The sequence below is a fragment of the Balaenoptera physalus genome (assembly GCF_965194825.1).
Source record: "Balaenoptera physalus genome assembly, contig: HAP1_SCAFFOLD_1465, whole genome shotgun sequence".
In the NCBI taxonomy this organism is placed as follows: Eukaryota; Metazoa; Chordata; class Mammalia; order Artiodactyla; family Balaenopteridae; genus Balaenoptera; species Balaenoptera physalus.
This window is the reverse complement of record NW_028125331.1, coordinates 21,648-44,847: the sequence shown is the minus strand read 5'-3', so window position 1 is coordinate 44,847 and position 23,200 is coordinate 21,648. Positions and strand designations below refer to the sequence as shown.

The 23,200-nt window shown below is 37.7% G+C and overlaps 1 protein-coding gene across 1 annotated transcript; it reads right to left on the bottom strand.

The window, feature by feature from the left end:
• Nucleotides 1-1,252: 1,252 nt before the first annotated feature.
• On the bottom strand, nt 1,253-19,747 carry LOC309653924 (protein transport protein Sec31A-like; the record flags this gene model as incomplete). Its single annotated transcript, XM_082478664.1, has 6 exons — nt 1,253-1,697; nt 3,187-3,258; nt 5,686-5,805; nt 8,178-8,441; nt 9,943-10,001; nt 19,426-19,747. Coding segments are annotated over 6 exons (1,017 nt in total), but the record flags the coding sequence as incomplete, so codon positions are not given.
• Nucleotides 19,748-23,200: the final 3,453 nt, after the last annotated feature.

The window sequence follows — 23,200 nt, the reverse complement described above, 5'->3', positions numbered from 1 at the left end:
TGCTCATTCATGTTATTAAGGTTCTCCTTTTTCAGTTATAAAACTATTTTTATTTTTTAATGTCTTTTTTTTTTTTTTTTGGCTGCATTGGGTCTTCGTTGCTGTGCGTGGGCTTTCTCTAGTTGAGTCCAGTGGGGGTTACTCTTTGTTGCAGTGAGCGGGCTTCTCATTGTGGTGGCTTCTCTTGTTGTGGAGCACCGGCTCTAGGCGCGCGGGCTTCAGTAGTTGTGGCACGTGGGTTCAGTAGTTGTAGCTCGCGGGCTCTAGAGGGCAGGCTCAGTAATTGTGGCACACAGGCTTAGTTGCTCCGCAGCATGTGGGATCTTCGCGGACCACGGCTCAAACCTGTGTCCCCTGCATTGGCAGGTGGATTCTTAACCCCTTCGCCACCAGGGAAGTCCCTATTTTTACTTTTAAAAGAGGGGTTTTATTTGGTGAGCAGGGAATCCCAGCAAAGGAAATTAAGAGGGTCTTGCAAACTATGTCACTTAGGCTGCAAAATGCCTGATGAGCTGCACTTAGTCCTTGAAACAGCACCTGTCTTCACAGTAGTCACACTTTTTATCTTCTGCTTTTCCAACTCACTTAGGTAAAATTGCTTAAACAACGAAAATTATTAGTATCTAATTCTCCTCAAGATTCTATGGGGACCATTATCTTTTGTTTACCACACTGTTCTTCAGACAGATTACAATAAAATCATTTGATGAAAATACTGTCTGAAAATATGTCGATTCAGGAGGCTGACAGAAGTTAAAGCTTTCTTTCTGAACTTAAGTACCTCAGAGAAATAGGTAACTTTTAAAAAATGGATGAATAAGTTTCTAAATATAAAATGGAGACAATTCAATCTTAAAACTCAAACAGAATATTGAAAACATTAATAGAAAAAAGTTCAATGCATCCTACAGAATGAAAATGCTCAATCTTTTCCTATAGATACTTAAAACTAGTGATCCCACTTTTCATTAATATTTGCTAAAATCTATGTAGCAGCCTCTAGATTTAGTTATTTGTTCAGGACCAAAGTGAAGCCAAAGCCACAAAAAATAAAGATTAAACTAAACTGTGAGTAGCCGTTTCAAAAAAAGACTACATACACATAAATAGGATTACACACTTTAATCTGATTGACACGGAGGAAGTAAGGAGGACATGAAAGAAATTTAGTTGCAGCTCTGCTTTACACATTACCAAAGGCTCCTTCTCCAAAAAGTAAACCTGAGGTTTCAAAAACCATATTTTATCAGAATACTTCAGGAAAGCATAGTATGTGTAATCCAGGAAATACATTATTTGCAGAATAGGAAAATCATCACAGGCAATAAAAGATTACAACAAAAGAAAGCACCAGGGTTTTGAGCAGGTCTAAGGTGAGTATATCTGCAGAAACAATGTAAATGTTCTTGAGTGGCTGCTATGGAAACATGCTAAGGAGGACTGGTCCACATCTTATCGTTTTTTAAAACATGTTTCTTTGGAAAAACGGCAATAGTGGCTGAGAGTGAAGCCATCCTTTAGACGCCCAGCTTATTGGCCTGGGTGAGAACCACTTTGAGAACTGGCATGAAAGCAGAGGTCTCACTGAAGTTGCTGGTGCTGACTGTGTGGGTATGGATGGTCAATCCTTCTGAGTAGTTTCGAGTCTCAATGCTCCTTGCGATGTTGTGTAAACCATTGATGATTGTTGGTGAAAGCTGAAGTAAAGGTGGAATTGAGAGAGAGAATTAAATTAAGGAAGAATTTTCCATGAGACCCTCTATAAACATTAAACCCTGATATTTAAGAGGAGCTTGAAATAAACATTATTTCAAAAATGTATAAACTGGTGAGCATTTCTAGAAAGATTCTCGGAACAACCAACACTTAAGTTATAAAATAGAACCATGACAAAATGATTACGTAAGGAATTACTTACGAATTATACATGTATGATAAGCCAGGTATTTTCTTACAGAAAAGCCAGATTTCCTTCCCCAAGTTGAAATGTTAATGTCTCTCTCCACTTAAGAGCTTTCTTATTATTTTATTTTAGATAACTTAAATATTTTAAATAACTAAATTATTTTAGATAACTGTCTCACACTTTTTAAAAGTTTTCCTATGTACATGAAGGAGTTTCACGATTCTTAATCATGACATCTCGAAGTAGGGGCCCAATTTACTCTAAAACCTTGCGGACAATAAAAACCTTGCACTTCTGGTCCACTGCCATTAGGAGGGCAACAGTCCTCATCATGTACTCAATTTGCCAGCTCTTAACTGCTTTTCATAATCCTGTCATCTCTGAAAATCATAAGACCTCTAGTTTTTTTCCCCCCCATGTCATTACTTGGCATACATGTCCATACTTTCCAGAGAAGACTTTATTTTGGATCAGTCCATGGGCCACACCACTTCCACTGTTATATCAACTTTCTCTGGTTTGGTTCTCAGGAGACAAATGGTTATTTTTAGCTGATGGCATTGATATGGGGAATGGGGAAGAGAAATGCTAAAATGCAAAAATGTGAAAAAGTCCCAATTCTTTTTTTCTCTACTAGTGCTTTCATTAATAAAACACAACAATTCTAGAAAGGAATGGAGAGGTTGGGAGGGACAAGAGAACAGAACACACAGGGCATTTACTCCTTACTGCCGATCATCTTCATAGTTATACACATTGATCTGCTCAATTTGTGGCTACCTTTGGCTTTGCCTTTGTGTAATAGCTATTCTAAAAGAAAAGGATCAGAGTCTTAGACTACGAGAGAGATTACAGATTTGGTCTCTGGAAAACAGAGTATCTGCCCACTCTCTGATTTCTTAATTCAAGGGACATATAAAAATGAATAGAAGGCCAGTTACTGTAGCAGCAGTACAGGCCAGTTTGTAAATCTGCTCTTTGTCATAAAAAAGGTTAAAAATTCTCTCTCCCTCTTAATCTCTCTCTCTCTCTCTCTCTCTCACACACACACACACACACACACACACACACACACACACACACACACACTGCCCTATCCCCTTTTCCCCGGTGACTGAAATGTAAGATTTAGACAGAGAAAAGCCCATTCTATGAACTGTCACGATCATTTTGCCCCCAAGCATACTATATATTACATGCAAGTGCTGATGAGACACTTATTTTACTAGCAACCAGGAATAAATGATTATCATAAATCCTTCTTTTCCCCACAAACTTACTGTCTGTTCCCTAAGTTTATCATACAGAAACTCCAAACGTTTGCTGGCATCATCTAGCTTCCTCTTGGTTTGCTGCAGGAGAGAAAAAACAGGTATGTTATGTATGAACAATAACTTTTATCCCAAGAACTTGCCTTACGTCATTTCACTAAACCTTACAGTCATGATGTTGGACAGCTTCATTTTATAAAGAAATGGAGATAGCTAAGACCGAGGAACTTGAACAGATTATTAGAACAGAGATCAGTATCTATTAAGGCAGGGAGGGCAAGAAAGTGAGAGCCTTCCTCCTAGGGTGCAAAGTGGAGCACTGGCTGATTTCACGGGGACTGCGGCTCACGTGAGGTGAGTGAGTGCCCATCTACACTGTGTGCACAGGCAACACGAAGGGCCACCTGGAGGCAGCAAGAGGTCGGTGTACTACAGAAAGGAAGGTCTAACAGTTACTGTAAATTAAATAAAATGAACATTATGGGCGCTAGAAGGCAAACATACAGGTGAACTGTGGAATCTCAAAGTACTACTTATACGCTCAGTCACATTTGGTACATTTAATCCTGTCTTATTCTGGGCCTTTAAAACACCAAAAAAAGGAGAAAATTATCTTTTGGTGGCTTAAGATTATTAAGAGGGAAGTGTTAAAATGAGTTCTTAAATTAAGGACTCCTCCTACCCTCATCCTAGTACTGTGAGTATAGTGAGAGAAAACTATCCTAAAAGTAAAGGTTTAAAATTATACTGTGATTAACTTAATATCTACATTATGCAACAGCCTTAAAAGTGACACTGCTTTTCAATATTTACTGAGTGACTACTACGCGCCATGCTGGGACAGTGTTGTGTCTCATGGATCTCATATTCTATTGGGTGGGGAAAGGATACTAAATAAACAATATATTGTATGTCAGATGGTGATGAGTGCCATGAAGAAAAGTTAACAGGGTAAGGGGGTCAGCAGTGTTGGCAGTATGACGTGGTAAGAAAGTCCTGACGGCTAATGGGACATCTGAGCAGACACCAGGAACAAGTGAGCAAGAGCTATGCAGCTCTGTGGGGAAGAGTTCCAGGCAGAAGGAGCCACAGGTACAAAGTCTCTGATGCTGACACGTGCTTGGTATGTCTGAGGAGGGAATGTCAGTGTGTCAGAAGAGGAGTGCGGAAGAGGTGACGCCATCGAGTTTAACCTTACAAACTAAGCTGTGCTGCACAATTACGTTGTGCTGTTTGGACATAACTGAAGTGGAAATAAGAATAAAGCCATACTATAAAAATGATGTCAAGTATTGATTAAGATGGACTTTTGTGGAGGGTTCAAAGTTAATCCCACGTAGCTACCAGCAGGAGTCCTGGGCGGTATTTGAACTTCCTCCCCAACTAGTGACAGGAACAGTTTGTCTTTCTCTTCTGCCCAGGGGTGCTGGGTCACCAGAAGGAAGGTGATAGGGTGACCTGGAGGAGGGGAAGCTCAACACAAATTTCCTAAGCTAGGCCATGTACGAGGTGTCCTCCCAACCTCTATTTACATTAACTCATGCCTGAAGGAAGACTGGAGCTTTCCCACATTTTTATTAGGATTCCTCCAATTTGTATGATGAGGACCTGTCTGCCTAGGAGACACTGTACACTTACCTGTTTAACAGCTTCACCTGTTCTCTGTTCCTAGCTTCGTCTTTCCATCGCTCCCAGAATGCCAGGCGCTAAGGTTTATGTTACCTTTCCCCTGCCTCTGCTTTCCTGACACTTTCAGTGCAGAGAATTGCTTTCCAAAAGACTGGCAGAAGGCTGCACATATTAATACTCAATGTTTGATGAAACAACAAATTCCAGAAGCTGTTTTTCAAGCAGACAACTGGCCAGTGACTAAATAAACATATTCAATGTTTGTTGGCAGAAAGTGAAATTTCATCTAAAACAAAACTGGCTTTGTGGAATTTTTGTTGTTGCCAATACAGTCATCCTCTAATAAACTGAGTAAAATCAGTTACTTTGACTATGAATATGACTCCAATATCTAAAGCACTGAACTATTTTTAAGGTCTTAGCAAAGTTAAAGATTGTCTATCTACTTTTAAAAGCTTTGATGTAAGCTCAGAAAGAAACCCCAAATCTGAGTTTCACCGTTCTGTTGTATTTTTGTGCTAGGCATAAGGTTTGCCGATGAGACTCAGTGCCGCATAGTGGTGGAAAGCATGAATTCTGGAGCCAGACTAGGTTCGAATGCTGGCTCTGCCTTAATTATTACGTAACTGCTTTTTGCCTTAATTTCCTCCTCTGTAAATAAATATGACAAACCTACCTACCATGAGGTTGTTTTAAGGATTAAAGTTATATGTAAAAAGCAGTTGAATGTGTTTTTATATGTACAGCAAACTATATATAAGTGCTAGCTTTACTACTTTTGCATAAACTTTCAAAATACATCTTGTAAGACTTTAAGCAATCATTATAGAAGCGCTCCATAAGGGATTCTTTTAATTAAGCAAAATAAAAAATACATACAGGATCTGTGGCTGAAGAGAGGCAGCGCTGAATAAGATCCTCAAATGTGGTCTTTAGAATGAGGTGTTCATCTGGAATCGGTTTCTTGGTAATTTTTTCTGTTGGCAAAGACTGCACATGCTGGAATAAATAATACCATAAAATGACTAGAAATGACCAGAAGTTACCTATACACAAAGCCCTGAATCTGTGATAAAGAGAAACCAAGGACCTTGTAGGTAGGCTCTTCAAAATCAAATGAAAAATTAACATGTGAAATCACTTGGGATAAGCAAACATAAAAATCAGATATTCAGTAGAAGATACAGGTACTCTTTCTACAGCTTCTATTTTCAAAAATAGGATGGATATAAAGTATCTGATTAATTATGGAACATACATTGATCACTATTTCATATAACTGATGGGAAGGAGACCTGTGCCAGTAGAAAATGAAAAGAACAAGGCATTTACAAAGTTGGCTGGTTGGAGTGGCTGCTTGCTTTGCTTGTTGGCTCATTTTTGTTTATCCTGACGTTCTTCTATTCTTTGGTTTACTCTTGGAGGGTGTTAGCTGGGCTATTATCAAACTGCAAGATTACACCAACGGTGAGGATAGAAGAGACCATGATCTTACTGAATGTACAGATGGGAAAACAAAGAAGGAATGTGTAAGTGTTTAAAGTTTTGACTGATTAGTTCATTCATAGAAAACATTAGGCAATTCTGTATTAGGCATTGGCTAGGTATTGGTGAGCCAATACGGAAATGATCTCATCCCACAGGGAGTTTACAGGCTGATGGAAGAGAAAGTTTTAAAATGTCATAAATGTATGTAAAATAGCAACTGTGATTAAGTTAACATCACTGGAACCAACAGACAATATAATTGGGATTTAACTGAGGGGAAGGCTCTTGAAGGAAGTTATATCAGAAGGGTAAGTAGGAGTTAACCAGTTAAATGGGGGAGGAAATGCATTCCAGACAGAAGAACGTGTACACAGTCAGGATCATGATACAAGGGACTGAAAGGGGGTCACTGTAGCTGGAGCAGAGAGAGCGAGCAAGGAGGAGTGTGAGCTGAGCGATTCCAGACAATGTGAAATACTTTGGTCTTTATCCTGGGAACAATGGGAGGCTGTAACGTTTTAAGCAATGAGGAGATAAGACCAGATAAGAGATGAGTCAAAGTAGATGCTGGCAGACCAACTAGAGGCTCCTGCACTGCTTAAGACTGGAGACGAAGGTAGCATGGACTAGACTGGAAATGTAGAGAAGGGATTTGAGAGAGATTTTAAAGTAATATCAACAAGACTCGGGGATAGCTCTGAAAAACAGGTTAAAGGAAAAAGAATATAAAGATGATGCCCAGGTTTTTGGCTGGATTAAATAGGAAGGGTTATGGTGCCATTCGCTGAAACAGGACACACCAAAAGACGACTAGGTTTGGGAGGAAGACGATGAGTTAGATTCTGGATATGTTAAGTGTGAGGTGCCTCAGAGACATCCAGGTGGAGAGGAAGCTGGACACTAGGGCCTGGCTGAACACACGCCTCCGTGCAGCTCTCCCTTTCAGCGGTAACTGGGGTTCTGGCCCAGATGAGCGCAGCTTGAGCACCCAGCTCTAAACAAAAGTGGACGGCTTCACAAACACCACAGACGTGTAATTATACAAAATTAACAGTGCGTCTTTGTAATTTTATATATTCTCGTGGAAAGAAGAAGGTCCTCCCATCTCCATCAGAACACTTGTTTTCATAATGCAACTGTTAATGTTTAGAAGTTCCTTAGGCAGAAATCTCTTAACAGCAAAACATAGTCTTGTGGTAGAGATATAACCTTTACAAATTTGACTTCAGAGAGTCAAAGACAGTAACAGACAGAAGAGCTAGTTTTATACTTGGGCAGGAATTGATTTCATCTTATGTTGAGCTGTGACTTTACTTTTCATGAATAGATCAAAATGTTTCTCTTTGTATGTCTAAGTCAGTTATATGGAAATATGATAGATTTTTCATCATCTAGAGCCCTGCCAACTAGCTGTTTGTATGTGAAAAGCAAGCACAAATCTATATCTCCATCTAAAGATATGGCTATATTATTAGCTCTTACACATACACAAGAAAATATATAACTCATTACATTTTTATTTTCTATTTTAAAGGAAAAAACCTTTGGAAACAGCTTCTGCTTAGCAACCTTGGATGCAAATATGGATTCAACTGCTCTTAAATTGTGGCTACTGATTAGATCAGATGAAACACTGTAATTGCCAAGTTACTGTTAACATATACTAGTAAATACATAAGCTCCTTCTAGAAAGTTTGTATATGGCCTCGTCATTGAAAAATAATATACATACATGAACAATCTTAAAAAAAAAGGTATTATTTTTAAGTTGTCTAAATTGAAATCAAATTGAGGTAATAATAAAGGTATAACCATAAAAGTTAAAACGTTAAGAAAACATACCGAAATAGAGCCATCTCCCACTTCCACAGATTTACTGTTACCTGCATGGTATTTCCAATAGGAGCCCCAGGGGCACCTTCAATATTGGGCTTTGAAAAAGACGGAGGCATGCCTGGTTGACTGAGGGGTTGCTGTATGCCGTGGAAGGGCTGGCCACCTGGAAGGTGTGGCTGCGGGAAGGAAGCTTGGCTTGATATTGGTGCTGGAGCTGAAGGCTGTTGCTGCAGCATCTGTGACTGGGGGTCACCCAAGGGGTTCATGATTGGTGATGTGATGGGAACAGGAGGCGTAAAGTTCTCAGGCATCTTTTAAAAGAAATAAAAGGCACCAAGAGTAAGGAGAAAACGGTATGATGACAACATCTCCTCAGCTTTAAATAAGGGAGTTAGCCATTTGTAGCAACGTGGATGGACCTAGAGATTATCACACTAAGTGAAGTAAGTCAGAAAGAGAAAGACAAATACCATATGGTATCCCTTATATGTGGAATCTAAAATATGACACAGATGAACCTATCTATGAAACAGAAATAGAATCAGGGACATAGAGAACAGACTGGTGGTTGCCAAGGGGGTTGGGGGAGAGTTGGAATGGGAGGGTGGGGTTAGCAGATGTAAGCCTTTATGTATAGAATGGATAAACAACAAGGTCCTACTGTACAGCACAGAGAATTATATTCTATATCCTATGATAAACCATAATGGAAAAGAACATATTTAAAAAAGAATGTATACACACATACATGTATAACTGAATCACTTTGCTGTTCAGCAGTAATTAACACAACACTGTAAATCAACTACACTTCAATAAAAAAATTTAAAAAAATAAGTAAGGGAGTTAGACTATTCCATGGTTAAAAAAATTTTTTTAATAACAGTAGAATACTTTTTAAAATGAAATTTTATGCAGAATTCTAGAGAAAAACATAAAAGTAAAGGTAATCTAGCTAAGAGGGCTGGGAGCTCAAACCTGGACCTTTGTTTCCCCTTTACCTTCCACACTTATCCCATAACGGGCCAAAACCATGGTGTTTTTGAAAGAGGATGTCAAAGTCTGGAGAATTATATCTAGCCATACTGGGATCAGATATGCCAAATATGTGTTTGTGTGTGTCACGTGATCAGATGTAATACCTTTTTCCCAGATCATTAAGTGATACCTACTTAGTGATCAATCACACTCAAAGCAGTAGATTAAATTTCTGATTATCATTGACCTAATTTTGGGGGGGCTTTCATCATTTAGTATCTCCCAATTTTACATTCTGGCCTCTCATTACTATACTTGGGGGACAGAAATCACTAGGAGTAAAAAAAAATAAAAAGGCTTGGGGTAAAAGAAGGAAAGAAGAATCTTAAGTTATGCTCTAACAGCTCTCAACAGTTATTAACATCTAAATGATGCTCAGCTACAAGGCTATTTCTTTTCATATTGTATGTGATAGACAAAAATAGTCCAAAATATAATTACAAATTCATGATTACTGTTAGAACCCAAAACCAAAGTAACTCCTAAAAAAAAACCATTTGAGAAGCATGAAATTTTGTTTCCTACTCTTTGAAAAAGATCTGCTGGGAATTTACATCTTGCTTTTTAAAAAGGGTTTAATTCATACCACCATACTATTTTGTACTTTCCTTCCTTCCCTTCATGGATTAGAAGATGTAAGTTGAAATACACATATTAAGTATATTAGTCAGTCAGCTTTGCCTTTAAAGGAACAGTGAAGTGTGGTGTGCTTCAGGTGGCTACATGATTGACAGGACACCTGTTGGCAACTGAATAGACATCTTTTTCTAGTACCTTCTTCTTCTTGGGTACTCTGTTCAAAGCTGGAGGATCATTCCAACCATTCTGAGAACCTATAACAGATAATAGAGGGCATTTTCCTTTAGAATCCTGAAAAGAAGAAAACTAAATTGTATCCATCATATAATATCTTCAAATTTTACTTTCACCCTGAGATAACTGTCACAGAAGTTTTACCAGCTGAGCTGCTGGGATCACTATGTAGTCCTGGACTCTCAAACTCATTACCTCTAATAATCACAGGGCCTTGGCTTAGAAAGCAGCATATCTTGACATTATTTCCTTTTAAAGTGAAAGAGTTGTACTAAATTTAAGGATAGTGAAGTTTTTATGTCTATATTGGTATATAACCTTCAAACAATTCTCTCCTAAGAAAGAAAAAATAAATCCCCTGAGTCTGCTAAAAAAAAAAGGCTTCTGATATATTCAACACACAAAAAAAGAATAAAAGTGGCAATCTTCTATTTCCCCAGAGAGCAATTCAGCATACCCAAATCATCCACATGGTAGAAACACTGTTAAAAAAACAGAGCCCAACTACGCAACACCAGTATGTTTTTATCACCTTTGCGTTAAGAACAACCTATAAAGTAGAAAAAGGCATTCAAATATCTGTGGTAAGATTTTTTTTTTAATACACCCCTCCCCCCCAAAAAAAAATTTCCACGCTGGCAGCAAATATAAAATTAAACTACTGTCACCTTTAGGAAATTTCCTCCCCCCTCAAATCTCCCAAAACCTGTCATCTCAAAGTGAGAAATGAATATGAGTAGCAGAACTCATTAAGGTACTTAATGCCTGTATTTTTTAAAAACAATTTTTTAAAACATCTTTATTGAATGCCTGTATCTTTAAAGAAAAATGGAATAAAACATGCCAGAGATAAGATAATTACTAAATCAAAATATAATCATTTTACATCTTATTAAGTTTTGTGTATGTGTATATGTAAAAGCAAAAAATTCTTCTTCTTTCAATAAACATTCTTTCAGTATTTTACTTTTGCTTGTTTTATTGATATCTACGATATTAAATCACAACAAAATTGCTTAGCAAACCAAAGAACATAATGTCATAGAAATTTTGTAAAAACAAGATCTTCTCCTAACCAGCATGCACTCATTTGCCTTGATTTTAAAAGTAGAATTAATTTTCTACAAGGTGACTAGGAGACAGAACGCCAAATGAGCCTCAAAACATTCAAGAGCTAATCACAAAATATTAAACCACATGCTGCTATTTGCTTAACAAATTCTTAAAGTTCTCATTATACACAGACTAATCATTCAAACCTCTCCCATCACCTTCTAATCTTTCTTATATCTAAGACAATCTTGGTATAGCCTTGTCTTTCAGTCTATATAAAATAGACAACTTTTATGATTCAAGATCATTTGTGTCACTATGTTAATTCAGTCAGTTCTAAGATTTGATTCCATTAAGAACTGATCAGATTTAGGGTATTATCGGCTTTAAAGTTCACATGCATAATTGTGAATATCCATTCATTAATTATAGTCAGTGATTCAAAGATTTCCAAAGATATATTTTGTAACTAATTCACCTTCCAACATAGACGCCTGGTCTTGCATAGACTGATTTTCTGTAGACAAAATGTAAAAGTCACTTAAACAGTATTATCATCAAAGATATTCTAAACTCTACTCATTTTTTTTTTGAATTTTTGAATTTTATTTATTTTTTTATACAGCAGGTTCTTATTAACTATCCATTTTATACATATTAGTGTATACATGTCAATCCCAATCTCCCAGTTCATCACACCACCACCTCCCCCCCACCACTTTCCCCCCTTGGTGTCCATACGTTTGTTCTCTACATCTGTGTCTCTATTTCTGCCCTGCAAACTGTAAACTCTACTCATTTTATAATTGTTTCTCCTCCCTCCATCAACCCCAAGAAAGAACAAACTAATTTTATAAGGGAATAAAACTTACTTTTTAATCAAGTCACGTGAAATGGCTTCTATCTAATTAAGAAAGTAATCATTTTGTGGGCAAAGCTAATTCATTCATGAGAGCACTTCCTAACATATTATAACTGTGTCCATTTTAGTATTTTTTAAAGCTGTGAATCCAAATCAGTTGACGATCTTGCAAAAATGCAGATTCTAATTCACTAGGTATAGCGTAGGGCCTGAGATTCTATTGCTTCAGCCAGCTCCCAGGTAATGCCAATGCTGCTGGTCTAAATCCTCTTTAAGTAGTAGGATTTTAAAGAGAAATGGGAGGATTTCTGCATTGTCGTGCAGACTTTAACACTACATTGTTAAAGATAATAAGCATGTTAGACGATCTTAACAAGGAGGTGCTACTTTACTGCTGGATTTGGGAGGCCCCAAGGATCTGCATTCTGGAGGAACTGTAATTTCTGGGGTCACAACATGAATATGAGCATAAATGGGAACAGGCCCAGTAAATATGTAACCATCTCATATGGTCTTCTCTATAAGAATATACAGATTTGCAGACTGTTTAGCACAAATCTTCCAGAAATCACTACTTCTCTTAAAAGAACTGAAGTTTCTGTCAGTGGACAAGAGGAAAGAAGGCTGAGAACTAATACAGCAATTCCAAAATTGTCGGATGTTCAGGATTGGTCCAGGCCCAGTCTCCAATCAAAAGCGTGCAGTGTAGATACATCATATGTACATACAACTTACGGGAATTCAACTTACGGGATACATCATATGCACATACAACTTACGGGAATCCCGTAAGTATGTGGGAGTTATGATAGTTGAACTTGGGGAGAGAGGAATCGAGAGTATATAGCATTAACTAGTGAGTTCAATTCAGTTTGAGCTCTACTCAAGAAGCACATGCCCCAGAGAAACTGTGAGGTGGGAGAACTAATGCCACAGTTTGGAATTTCTCTGTATGGCGCTAAGGAGAGATGTTTCTCATGCAATATGGCTTCTGACCACAGGCAACTTCTTCGTGAGGGCTTAACTGAAGAAAGCGGTGATCACGGATAACTGACTCTTAAGTGATTTCTTATTTTTGTCTTAAATGATGACTTTACAATTTAACTTCCCATGCAAGGTATGACCTCACAGCACTACAGTTAATAAATCCCTGGGAGTCACTGTGTGTGTGTTATGACAGAGGACAGACCTGACTTGAAACTAGTGATGTACTCTCTAGCGCCAGACTTCAGCTTCTGGGCTGAGGGGGTCAATATACAGTCCATCCCCAGGTTCTACATCTGCAGATTCAACCAACTGAAGATCAAAAACATTCAGGAAGGAAAAAACTCCAAAGAGTTCCCAAAAGCAAAACTTGAATTTGCTGCAAGCATTTACACTGTATTGGGTATTACTAGCAATCTAGACATAAAAGTATATGTGCATAGGTTATATGCAAATACGACACCACATTATATAAAGGACTTGAGCATCCTTGGATTTTGGTATTGGGGCGGGGTAGGGGGGAGTCGACGGTGTGAAAAACCTAAAAGTACTGGAGGTACCCTGGCCTTGATCGTTTTTTTCAGGGAGCAGTCTCAACAACATGCCTCCTCTCTAGCCCTGTGAAACGTGGGAGCAGAAGGTGAGACCAGTTTTTCCTCTAACCTCTCGTGGCAGTGATCTTAGCCTTGGATATTAAAGCCTGAGTGGGTATCCTGATTTCACCAACTATCAGCAGCACAAAAAAGTATGTGGAACAATTTCATATGACCCTTTGGTAGAATGACACCAAAGTTATAATGAAATCAAATTAAATCGAAAGTTACGAGTAAAACTGAATGAAATAAGAAACAAAAAGATTTTCAACAGGAACATATAGCCAGTTGGCTATCCCTCATAACTTGAGGGTGGGCTGCCTGTTGAATTGAAAATAACGACTGTACAATAATCAAAGTTCCCACCAAAACATATGCCTAACTGGCCCCTCCTCACCTCAAACCATGCAATATATTTAGCAATATGTTTTATTTCAGCCCAGAAAATCCTTGTTCAAATCTCTGATCAATTTAACAGTTTTATCTTAGCTATGATTCTAACCCCTCAATACTTTTGCTTTTATATCTTTAAATTGTTTAAATATGACTTTTTCAAAACACAATTAGGGCTTCCCTGGTGGCACAGTGGTTGAGAATCTGCCTGCCAATGCAGGGGACACGGGTTCGAGCCCTGGTCTGGGAAGGTCCCACATGCCGCGGAGCAACTAGGCCTGTGAGCCACAATTGCTGAGCCTGCATGTCTGGAGCCTGTGCTCCGCAACAAGAGAGGCCGCGATGGTGAGAGGCCCTCGCACCCCGATGAAGAGTGGCCCCCACTTGCCGCAACTAGAGAAAGCCCTCGCACAGAAACGAAGACCCAACACAGCCATAAAACAAAACAAAACAAAACAATTAAATTAACCTCTACTTTATGGAGACACACTTTAATAGCAACACTAGGTAAAGCAAACTGAATGAAGAACGTGAATATCTACAGGAGACAGTATTATGGGGGTTCATTATGGATGTGCAAAATGATACTCTTGGTCAATATGTTTAAAAAAAGATAGCACAGTCTAATCTTGGACATAATTCTTTCATAAAACTAGTAAGGGAAGATAATCTTTTTTACCTTTTCAAAAAACCTTAAAAATGGGCATAAATCTCTTTCTTACTCTCTTTTTAAACATGACAATGACTTTAAAGAACATTGGAAAATGGTTCATGGTGTAATATTAAGGAAAGTAGTAAGATGTAAATTATGAGTGTATGTGGGAGTTATGATCTCAATTCTTTAAAAATGCATGCATACAATAAGATACTACTATCTTCACACCCATTAGAATGGCAAGAATTAAAAACAAAAACAAAAAAACAGGAAACAAGTGTTGGTGTGGATGTGGAGAAATTGGACCCTTACGCATTGCTGGTGAAAATGTAAAATAGGTCCACCACCTCAAAAAATTAAACACTGAATTACTATTTGATCCAGTAATTCCATTTCTGGGTATATACCCAAAAGAACTGAAACCAGGGACTTGAACAGATATTTGTATACTCACATTCATAGCAGCATTATTCACGGCAGCCAAAATGCCCATGTGTAAGTTAATGGATAAACAAAATGTGGTATATACATAGAGTGGAATATCACTCAGCTTTAAAAACGAAATTCTGATTACATGCTATAATATGGATGAATCTTAAAGACAGTGAAACAGCCAGTTACAAGAAGAAAAAAACTGCATGACTACTTATATGAGGTACCTAGAATACATACATAGAGACAAAGTAGAACGGTGGTTACCAGGGACTGGGGAAAACGGGAGGTTTTTAATGGCTACATAATTTCAGTATGGGATGACAAAAAAGTTCTGTAGTTAGTGGTGATGACTGTACAATAATGTAAATGCACTTGCTGTCACTTAAAAATGATTAAAATGGTAAATTTTATGTTATGTATATTCTACATTAAAAGAACTTTAATATATGCATACATACATATATGTGTGCATATATGTGTACGAAGGGAATAAATACACCTAAATTATTAGTGGTTATATTTGGGTGGCAGAATTACAGATAATTTTAATTTTATTCTCTATACTATTTGAGGCCTTTCAAAATTCTACAATAAAAAATTAATAAAAATCAAGGGAAAATTAACTTAAAAACTGAATATGGCATGTCACTGGATTCTGGAGACCCTTATCCACCTTAGTGTAGGGATTAGTCCTCCACATGGTCTTTAGGGAAGGAAGAGAGAAGCGCTTGGTCTCACATACAGAAGTGGAGTTGCTACCATCCTTACTTGAATCTCACTTCTCAATGGGAACCTTCTCAAGGTGTTCTTGCATAATGGTAGGATGTAGGCACTGGCTAAGATACTCTCAGCGGATTCACAGAAAAATATTAGTGCCAATGGTACGGAGACTTTTGGCTAAAAGATCATTTGAGACGGAGAGGACAGAGCATCCTTGTTAATCATACACCTCCCCCTTCCCCGTTAGCCTCGCACGTCACATTATTTAAAAGGCACCACAAAGTTAAAAATTTAAATTTAGAGAGAATGAATCCTTAAGGTCATTTTCCAATGACACGAGATAAAACAGATGTATCCAAAGAAAAATAAAGAAGGCTATCATGCTCCTTTCCTTTGTTTAAAGGGTTAAAAACCAAGTACTTATAATTTGACTACGGAATGTTTATGAAAATTTAAAAAAAATTTTTTTTCAGCACACTGTTTCACGAAAATATTCAATATTATGCCCCTTCAAGACTCTTCTATGTGAAGGAGCACAAGACTATATATATATACATATATATATATACCCAAATTAAATTTTCCATTTTTTAATACTGTTTACTCAAAAACAGCTTCATGAGAGCTTCACATTTTATCAGAAAATTTTGCTAAGTAAACTTCTTGGGCCTTCACATTTGAAAGTGCTCTCCCTTAGTAACAAGTATACATTAAACCAGGGACAAAAAAAAAGGTGGGGGGGGGCGGGTACAAGCAATATCTTACTTATCCTGCACAGTAAAGCTAGGAAAACTTCCTGCTTTTTGTGCTGCCACCACTGAAACATGTCGCACTATACTAACTTAGGCTGTTAGCACTTTATACCTTGAACTTGGAGACAGCCTGTTTTCCTTGCCTCTGATTCTGCCATGCTGCCCACAATCTGTTTTGCAGAACCACCTCCAGGTTAACCTCCCTAAAGTACCACTTTGACCATGCCTCTCAGGAGTTCAAACTCCTCCACTAGAAATTTTCTTCTTACTGTATGAAGTATAAATTTCTTGCCCTGACATTTAATGTCTTCCAAAAGTTGGCCCAAATACAAATTTTATGTTCCAACTTACAACAAAGCTATGTGCTGTTCACTAGAAATAGAAATGTACTGTACTTTTCTGCCTTCCTACCTGTGCCTAGAATAATTCTGATTATAGACTGAGCAGGTTCTCATTAAGAATTTACTGAATGAATGTTTTGATGATTGCAACATGAGTTTCTCTGAGCAGTGCGCACATAATTTTGTGGTTCACTAATAGTTACAGGGCTTGAAAATCCTAGTGTCTATCAAGAAGAATCCACCGGACAAGTGGAATTTCCAAGTCCCGTAGAAAACCATGATATAATAATCTAAGACATATTAGAACAAAGATAAAACTTTTAGTCACAGTTATCTGTATAACCTAAGCAAACTTTTTAGGAAATCAAAAAATAAAATAAGGTAAAGCTCTAACTGTTAATTAAAATACAGGGACTACTAACATGCAAGAGGTAACAAAGCAGCTAGCTTAGTGCATGCTGAGTATTGCAAAATGTATGGCTTCATCTTCCTATTAGTTACTGTGCTTCTCAGCCAGGTTAGAACATTGTTACTTTGTACATAAGCAAAGACTTTATTATAAGGCCAAATGCCCTTTAGCTTAAGGAGGAAAAAAATACCCATGCAAATATTTAACTTAGATGATGAAGTAACAAATGCTTAAAATAGTGATGCTAAATGTTTCTGTAATTCCAACACTGATAGCTATTTCTACTGCTTTCATCAGGACTAGACTATCTGGTAAAGAAGAATGAACATGGGCTCTGAAGACTGAGAGACCTGGGTATCTCAGTTGTATCTCAACTTGGAGTCTATCACCATGCAATCATGAAAACATTATACACAACCCTAGGAAACTCAAGCTTCCTCATGGCAATTTTTAAAAAAATAATTATTCCTATTTCTCATGGTTATGAGAAATAAGAAAATATACGGCAGTGCTGGTACATGTCCAATGTATGTTCAATAAATGATCATTCACTTTCCTACTTCCTTGCACCACTTTCCTATGTGGGGATTTACTTGAATCCATCTTTCACTCAAGCTATTACCCAACTATTCAGAATATATACTGTTTTCGCTCATCCAGGTTTTAAAAGGTAATTTTTTGAACTCTACAATTGAATGAACACTCCTCTCTAAATATCAACCTATTGAAATATCTGTATTGAAAATTATACAAATTGTATTTGTGCAGTAAAGGCTGATACATATTGTGTGTATGATTTTTGGTACTTTGGACTTTAATATTATATATCAAAGAAGAGAGAAGGAGATATGTGTATAATTCTGGATCCATAAGACTGCCAAGAAAAAAAATACTTCCTCAATAAATCCTATTATATGACCAGTGTTTTCAGTTATTAAAGCTACTGCTTAGCAGTTAAAAAGAGAAAAACATATACTGGACTTCCAGGAACAACTTCAGTAGTAGAAAGCAAGACTCACTTCTGTTTTGCCCCTCTAGTTTAAAACCATCAATTATAATCTGAAAAGGAAACTATTTTCAAATACCCTTAGTAACAAGTATACATTAAACCAGGGACAAAAGGAAAAGGCACAGAGCTCTAATTCTGGGCGAGGTGTCATCACGGCTAACTTTGCAGTCACTGTCCCCAAATGCTTTCAATCTCTTCCTAAGCTTATGCGTACATACTATTACTATTATGAGGAAACTGAGGCTTAAAGTTAAGTACTTATTCAAGGTCACATAACTAGAAAGGAGTGAAGCTGTGATACAAACACAGGAAGTCTGATTCCAAAGTCTGAATTCTTTGCTATGTTAGTGGTTCTTGCCCCGATTCATTGATCTCTTTTTGTAATACGTACTTCTGAGGCCCCTTTTACAATCCTAACATGAAAATCAGATAATATTACCTACTCATAAAAAATTAATATAATGCTTTAATTGTAACATGAAAGATAAAAAGAATCTATAAAATGTGTATTTACTATAAAAATAATTTTAAATTATGCTTTTAATTAGAAAATTTCAGGCAGAACTACACTGTCAACAACAAAAATGCCTAGAAATTTCCAAAATGTTTGTGAGGGTAGAATTGTCCTAATGGAGAGAATCCCTGCACTACTGTATACTTTCTGCTGTCTTAGAGATTCTGTCAGAGTTGCATTCTTTCACTTTTTTCCTTTCAATACACGTCAAGATCCTTGCTCACCTTTACAAACAAACATAATTACAAAATTTGTACATCCTCATTAAACCCTGTATTATTTAATCTCTATGAATGAATTTAAGGCACAAATAATTTTAAAAACTGAAAATCTAGGAAGAACACAGAGCATCGTTTTACTCTGGCAAAGAAATTAGTGTCAATTAAATCTAGTTCCAACCACCACTTATCTGGCCAACTAATTTCTTACCGCTTATTTTAAATTCAATGGCAGATTATATACTCTTACCCTTTTAAAGCTCTAAAGCTTTTCTCATTTAGCAACTAAAGTTCACTATGGGAAAATCACACTTTTAGAAATAGTTTTAGAATTTGTTATACAATTAAATCAATACCTCACCTTGCCCAGTTTATAGTTAGAAGTAATTCCCCTCCATGCACCCACGTGATCACGAAAAAATAAAAGAGGGAGCCAAACCAAGTCCCTTTCAAGCGCAGACCTGTTCTTTGGGATGCAGGCAGCTCGCCGGCAGCAGGCAGTGTACCTGTTGCTCCAGGAGGCAGCGCATACGCTGAAGATGACGGTGGAGCTCCTGGTCCGCCGTGCTGGAAGGACGCTCCAGAGCGAGGGGGAGGAGGGAACGAGGCAGTGGGGCTGGACGTAGGTGGAGAGGCCTGATGCTGTGCTGTGTACAGCTGAGACTGCCCAGAATAGGACGAAGCGGAAGATATGTACGGGGTGTTAGGGTAAGCGTTTGAAGCAGGGGGCGCAACAGGCTGCTGAGGTCGATACGCTGCTGACCCCCCTGTTCCGAAGGAATACTGCTGGACTGGCTGAGAAGCTACACCAGGGAGAAGGAGCAGAGATTTTAATTAGTTACACATTTATTCAGACAGCAACAGAAAACCAAAGTTATCTCATTCTATGGAAATTATTTTCTAGTTCAAGTCAATTTAAAACTGCAAAAGAAGAGGAGAGTGATAAGAAAATAAATTAATTGTGCTAAAAACTGCTTCTTGCATCCTAAAAGCACTAAAATGCAATAAGCAGATAGATAGATGGGGGGAGGGGAACTTAAGGGAGGTGGGTAGAGAATATATAACTATATATTTAGGTGAGCAGAATTCTGCTCAAAGAGGAATAATGAAGGATATACCTGTGTATCAGAGGGAGAGGCTGCAGGTGGATGGCTGGGAAGGGCGGTAGGAGTTTTGTTACTCCAGGTAGTGACAGTGGGGGCAATTCTAACCTGAATTGAACAAAGAAATACCAATCACAGAACATAAAACATGAAAATGTTAAAAGAAGAAACAAAAAACCCAACAGGCATTAATAGCCAGATGCAAAGCAAAAAATAAGAGCAGCAAGATAGCATACGTTAGCCAGGCAACTGCTTTCAGGTAATCCCTTTCAAGGGATTCCAAAAGAAAAAAGCACCTTTCACAACAGAACAGGGGAAGGAAGGCAGTAGAAAAATCAATATGAAAACTAAATCAAAGCAGAAAGAACAATGCCGTTCAAGTGTCAAGAGTAAGTGGGAAAAGGTAAGTTCTGTAACTAGGGAAGGAAAGAAGACATTCCAGGGGAAAAAAAAAAAAAAAGGTAATTGAGTGAAAAAGTGATTTTTGAAGCACTAATTGTATTCATGCTACTATTAGATCTGTAAACATATTGCTATAAGCTCCCTTTTCCGGATTTCATTAGAGCCACAAAAATTATGTTAGTTCCGTATGAGGCTTAGAATCATACAATCAGAGCATATTAAAGATCATCCAATCTGATCCCCACCCTTTACCACTGAGAAAACCAAGGCCCAGAGAACTGAAGGGGCTGGCTGAAGTCCATACAACCTGTTGTTGATGGAGCTACGACTGATTCTAGGTCTCCTGATTCCCAGGCCAGTGTCTGCCACACTACGCCATGTTGCTTACCCTGGAGTCCAGAGGTTTTCAAAAACATTTTTTTAAGCCATCAGAATATCTTTTGTCAAGTAAATCTTTGTAGAAGAAACTCTATCATATAAACAATTAATAGCAAAGATGTGCTGGTCATAGTAGGAGGAGAACTCCTACTCAGTTGGCTTCTCTTTCAGAAATCCCTTTACTCCTGCCTATAAACATGCCTTTAAAACCACAATCCACTGTCCTCATTCAACATATCATAAGCTTTAACCAAGAAAATCACTGCATAATTTATGACTGAATTTGTTTTCCTTTTCTTAAAGTATGAGACTGCTAAGTCACGGTATAATAAAAGTCCTTCATGGTTTTTACATTTTCCCAGAAAGATAGATTAAACCCAAGGACATAAGGAGTAAATATTCTCTTCTCCCAATGCAGAGAACACCTTACTTCAGTGCCCTGACACAGTGAGGTCAAACTCAAGGTGCTTAGCTTAGGAGTTCCAATCCTGTTAACCATTAACTAGCCATGCTGACAAATTCAAGCTCTATGTCTTAAAACTCTGGTTAGTCGCTAGACTTCTCCACCTCTCAGTTTCCCAGCCATCACCTGATTTGCCCTATCTATGCCATAGACTTTCTAAGTCTAGCAACAAGAGTGGAGAATTTAGTTTTGTTTATCAATATACCCTCAATAGGGAGAATAAAGACAGGCCCTTAAATTCATATTTGTCAAATGAACGAAAAAACAAAACAGTAGTGCAGTCATAATTATATTCAAATGTAATCTATCCTGATTAAATAGCAATCAAAAGCATGACAGACAAAAGAGCATGAATTTTTTTTTCATGGTTTTATGCTTAGTTTTGCTACAAAATGTAAAAATGACCCCATCAATTCTATCAGCAATTTGTTCTATTTTAAAATGGGCAGAGGGACTTCCCTGGTGGCGCAGTGGTTGGGAATCTGCCTGCCAGTGCAGGCGACACGGGTTCAAGCCCTGGTCCGGAAGGATCCCACGTGCCGCGGAGCGGCTGTGCCTGTGCGCCACGGCTGCTGAGCCCCCGTGCCTGGAGCCCCTGCTCCGCGCTGGGAGAGGCCACCACAGTGAGAAGCCCAGGCACCGCAGCGAGGAATGGCCCCGGCTCGCCGCAACTGGAGAGAGCCTGCACGCAGCGGCAAAGACCCAAAGCAGCCAAAAATCAATCAATAAATAAATAAATAAAAAAGAGAGACTGCCATCGAGGTGGTTTCATCTCAAAAATAAAATGAGCAGAGTACCTACTAACTTTGTTATCAATCAAGACCATTTATTACTTACGAAAATATACTTTTTATTTAAGAACATGAAGGTTATCTGCTGGTCTGGAAATATAAGTTTCTACATGAAATAGTAAAAGACAATAAGAGGTCACATTTTATGCCACTAACCATTTGGTAATTTTAATTTAATAAATAAATTAGTTTATTAATAAAAATTATTTAATCATCTTTACATTCCCCATGACCTACAACTTCATATACCTTTGGTCACTCACTTTTCTCTAATATAAAGTTGTCCAAAAAAATGTTTGTATTCTGGATACTCTTTATTGTGCTGATACAGAAGACATAGTAAAACCACACTAATGATTCAGAAAATAATACTTAAAAAGAGACTATTTTCTAAAAACACTTTAAAAAATTGACCAAATTACCCACAAAATTGTTCCCACTACTTTACTTAGTTTGTTAGATGAATCAAATTAAATTTCAAGAACAGATGTACATGTGTAATTTAAGCTTGAGTGACGGAGAAATAAGAAGAAATCTCCCCAGAGAGCTTAAGTTAATTTTACCTAGTTTGTAAATTATTTGACTAGATTAAAGGGATAATTTTTAAAAACATCATAAATGCTACTTTCAAGAAAAGAAAAACTATAACCATTAAAATAATACATTGTCTAGTTTTATCACTGGTCTCTTACTCAAGACACTAAAACCACCAATTTGAAATACATAAATGTTCCTACTTTAATCTGGACCATATCACTCACATGGGGATAATATTGTTGAGCTGGAACTCTTGGCATCTGTGTGTGGCCAGCAACTGGTCCAGGCCTGCCCTTGGGCAGCTGCTGCCTCTCATAAGGAACTTTAGGTGACTCCTGTTGCCCTGGTGCTGGATCTCCTTGTGCTCTACAAAGTCTGTCACGAAGCTGAACAATATTTGGCTATAAGAAGCAATGGAAGAAAGCAAAGCCAATTGTTAAGAGTTCACCCAACTATATATGACAGCATGTTGATCTTCTTAAAGTAAGCTTGATCATTCATATGATTTTTGTTCATATGCTGTGTATTATGCAATAAACCCTGGCACATTAGGGTCTGACATCATGGTTTCTAATACTCAAGAACTGACACCAAAGGTCCATTATAT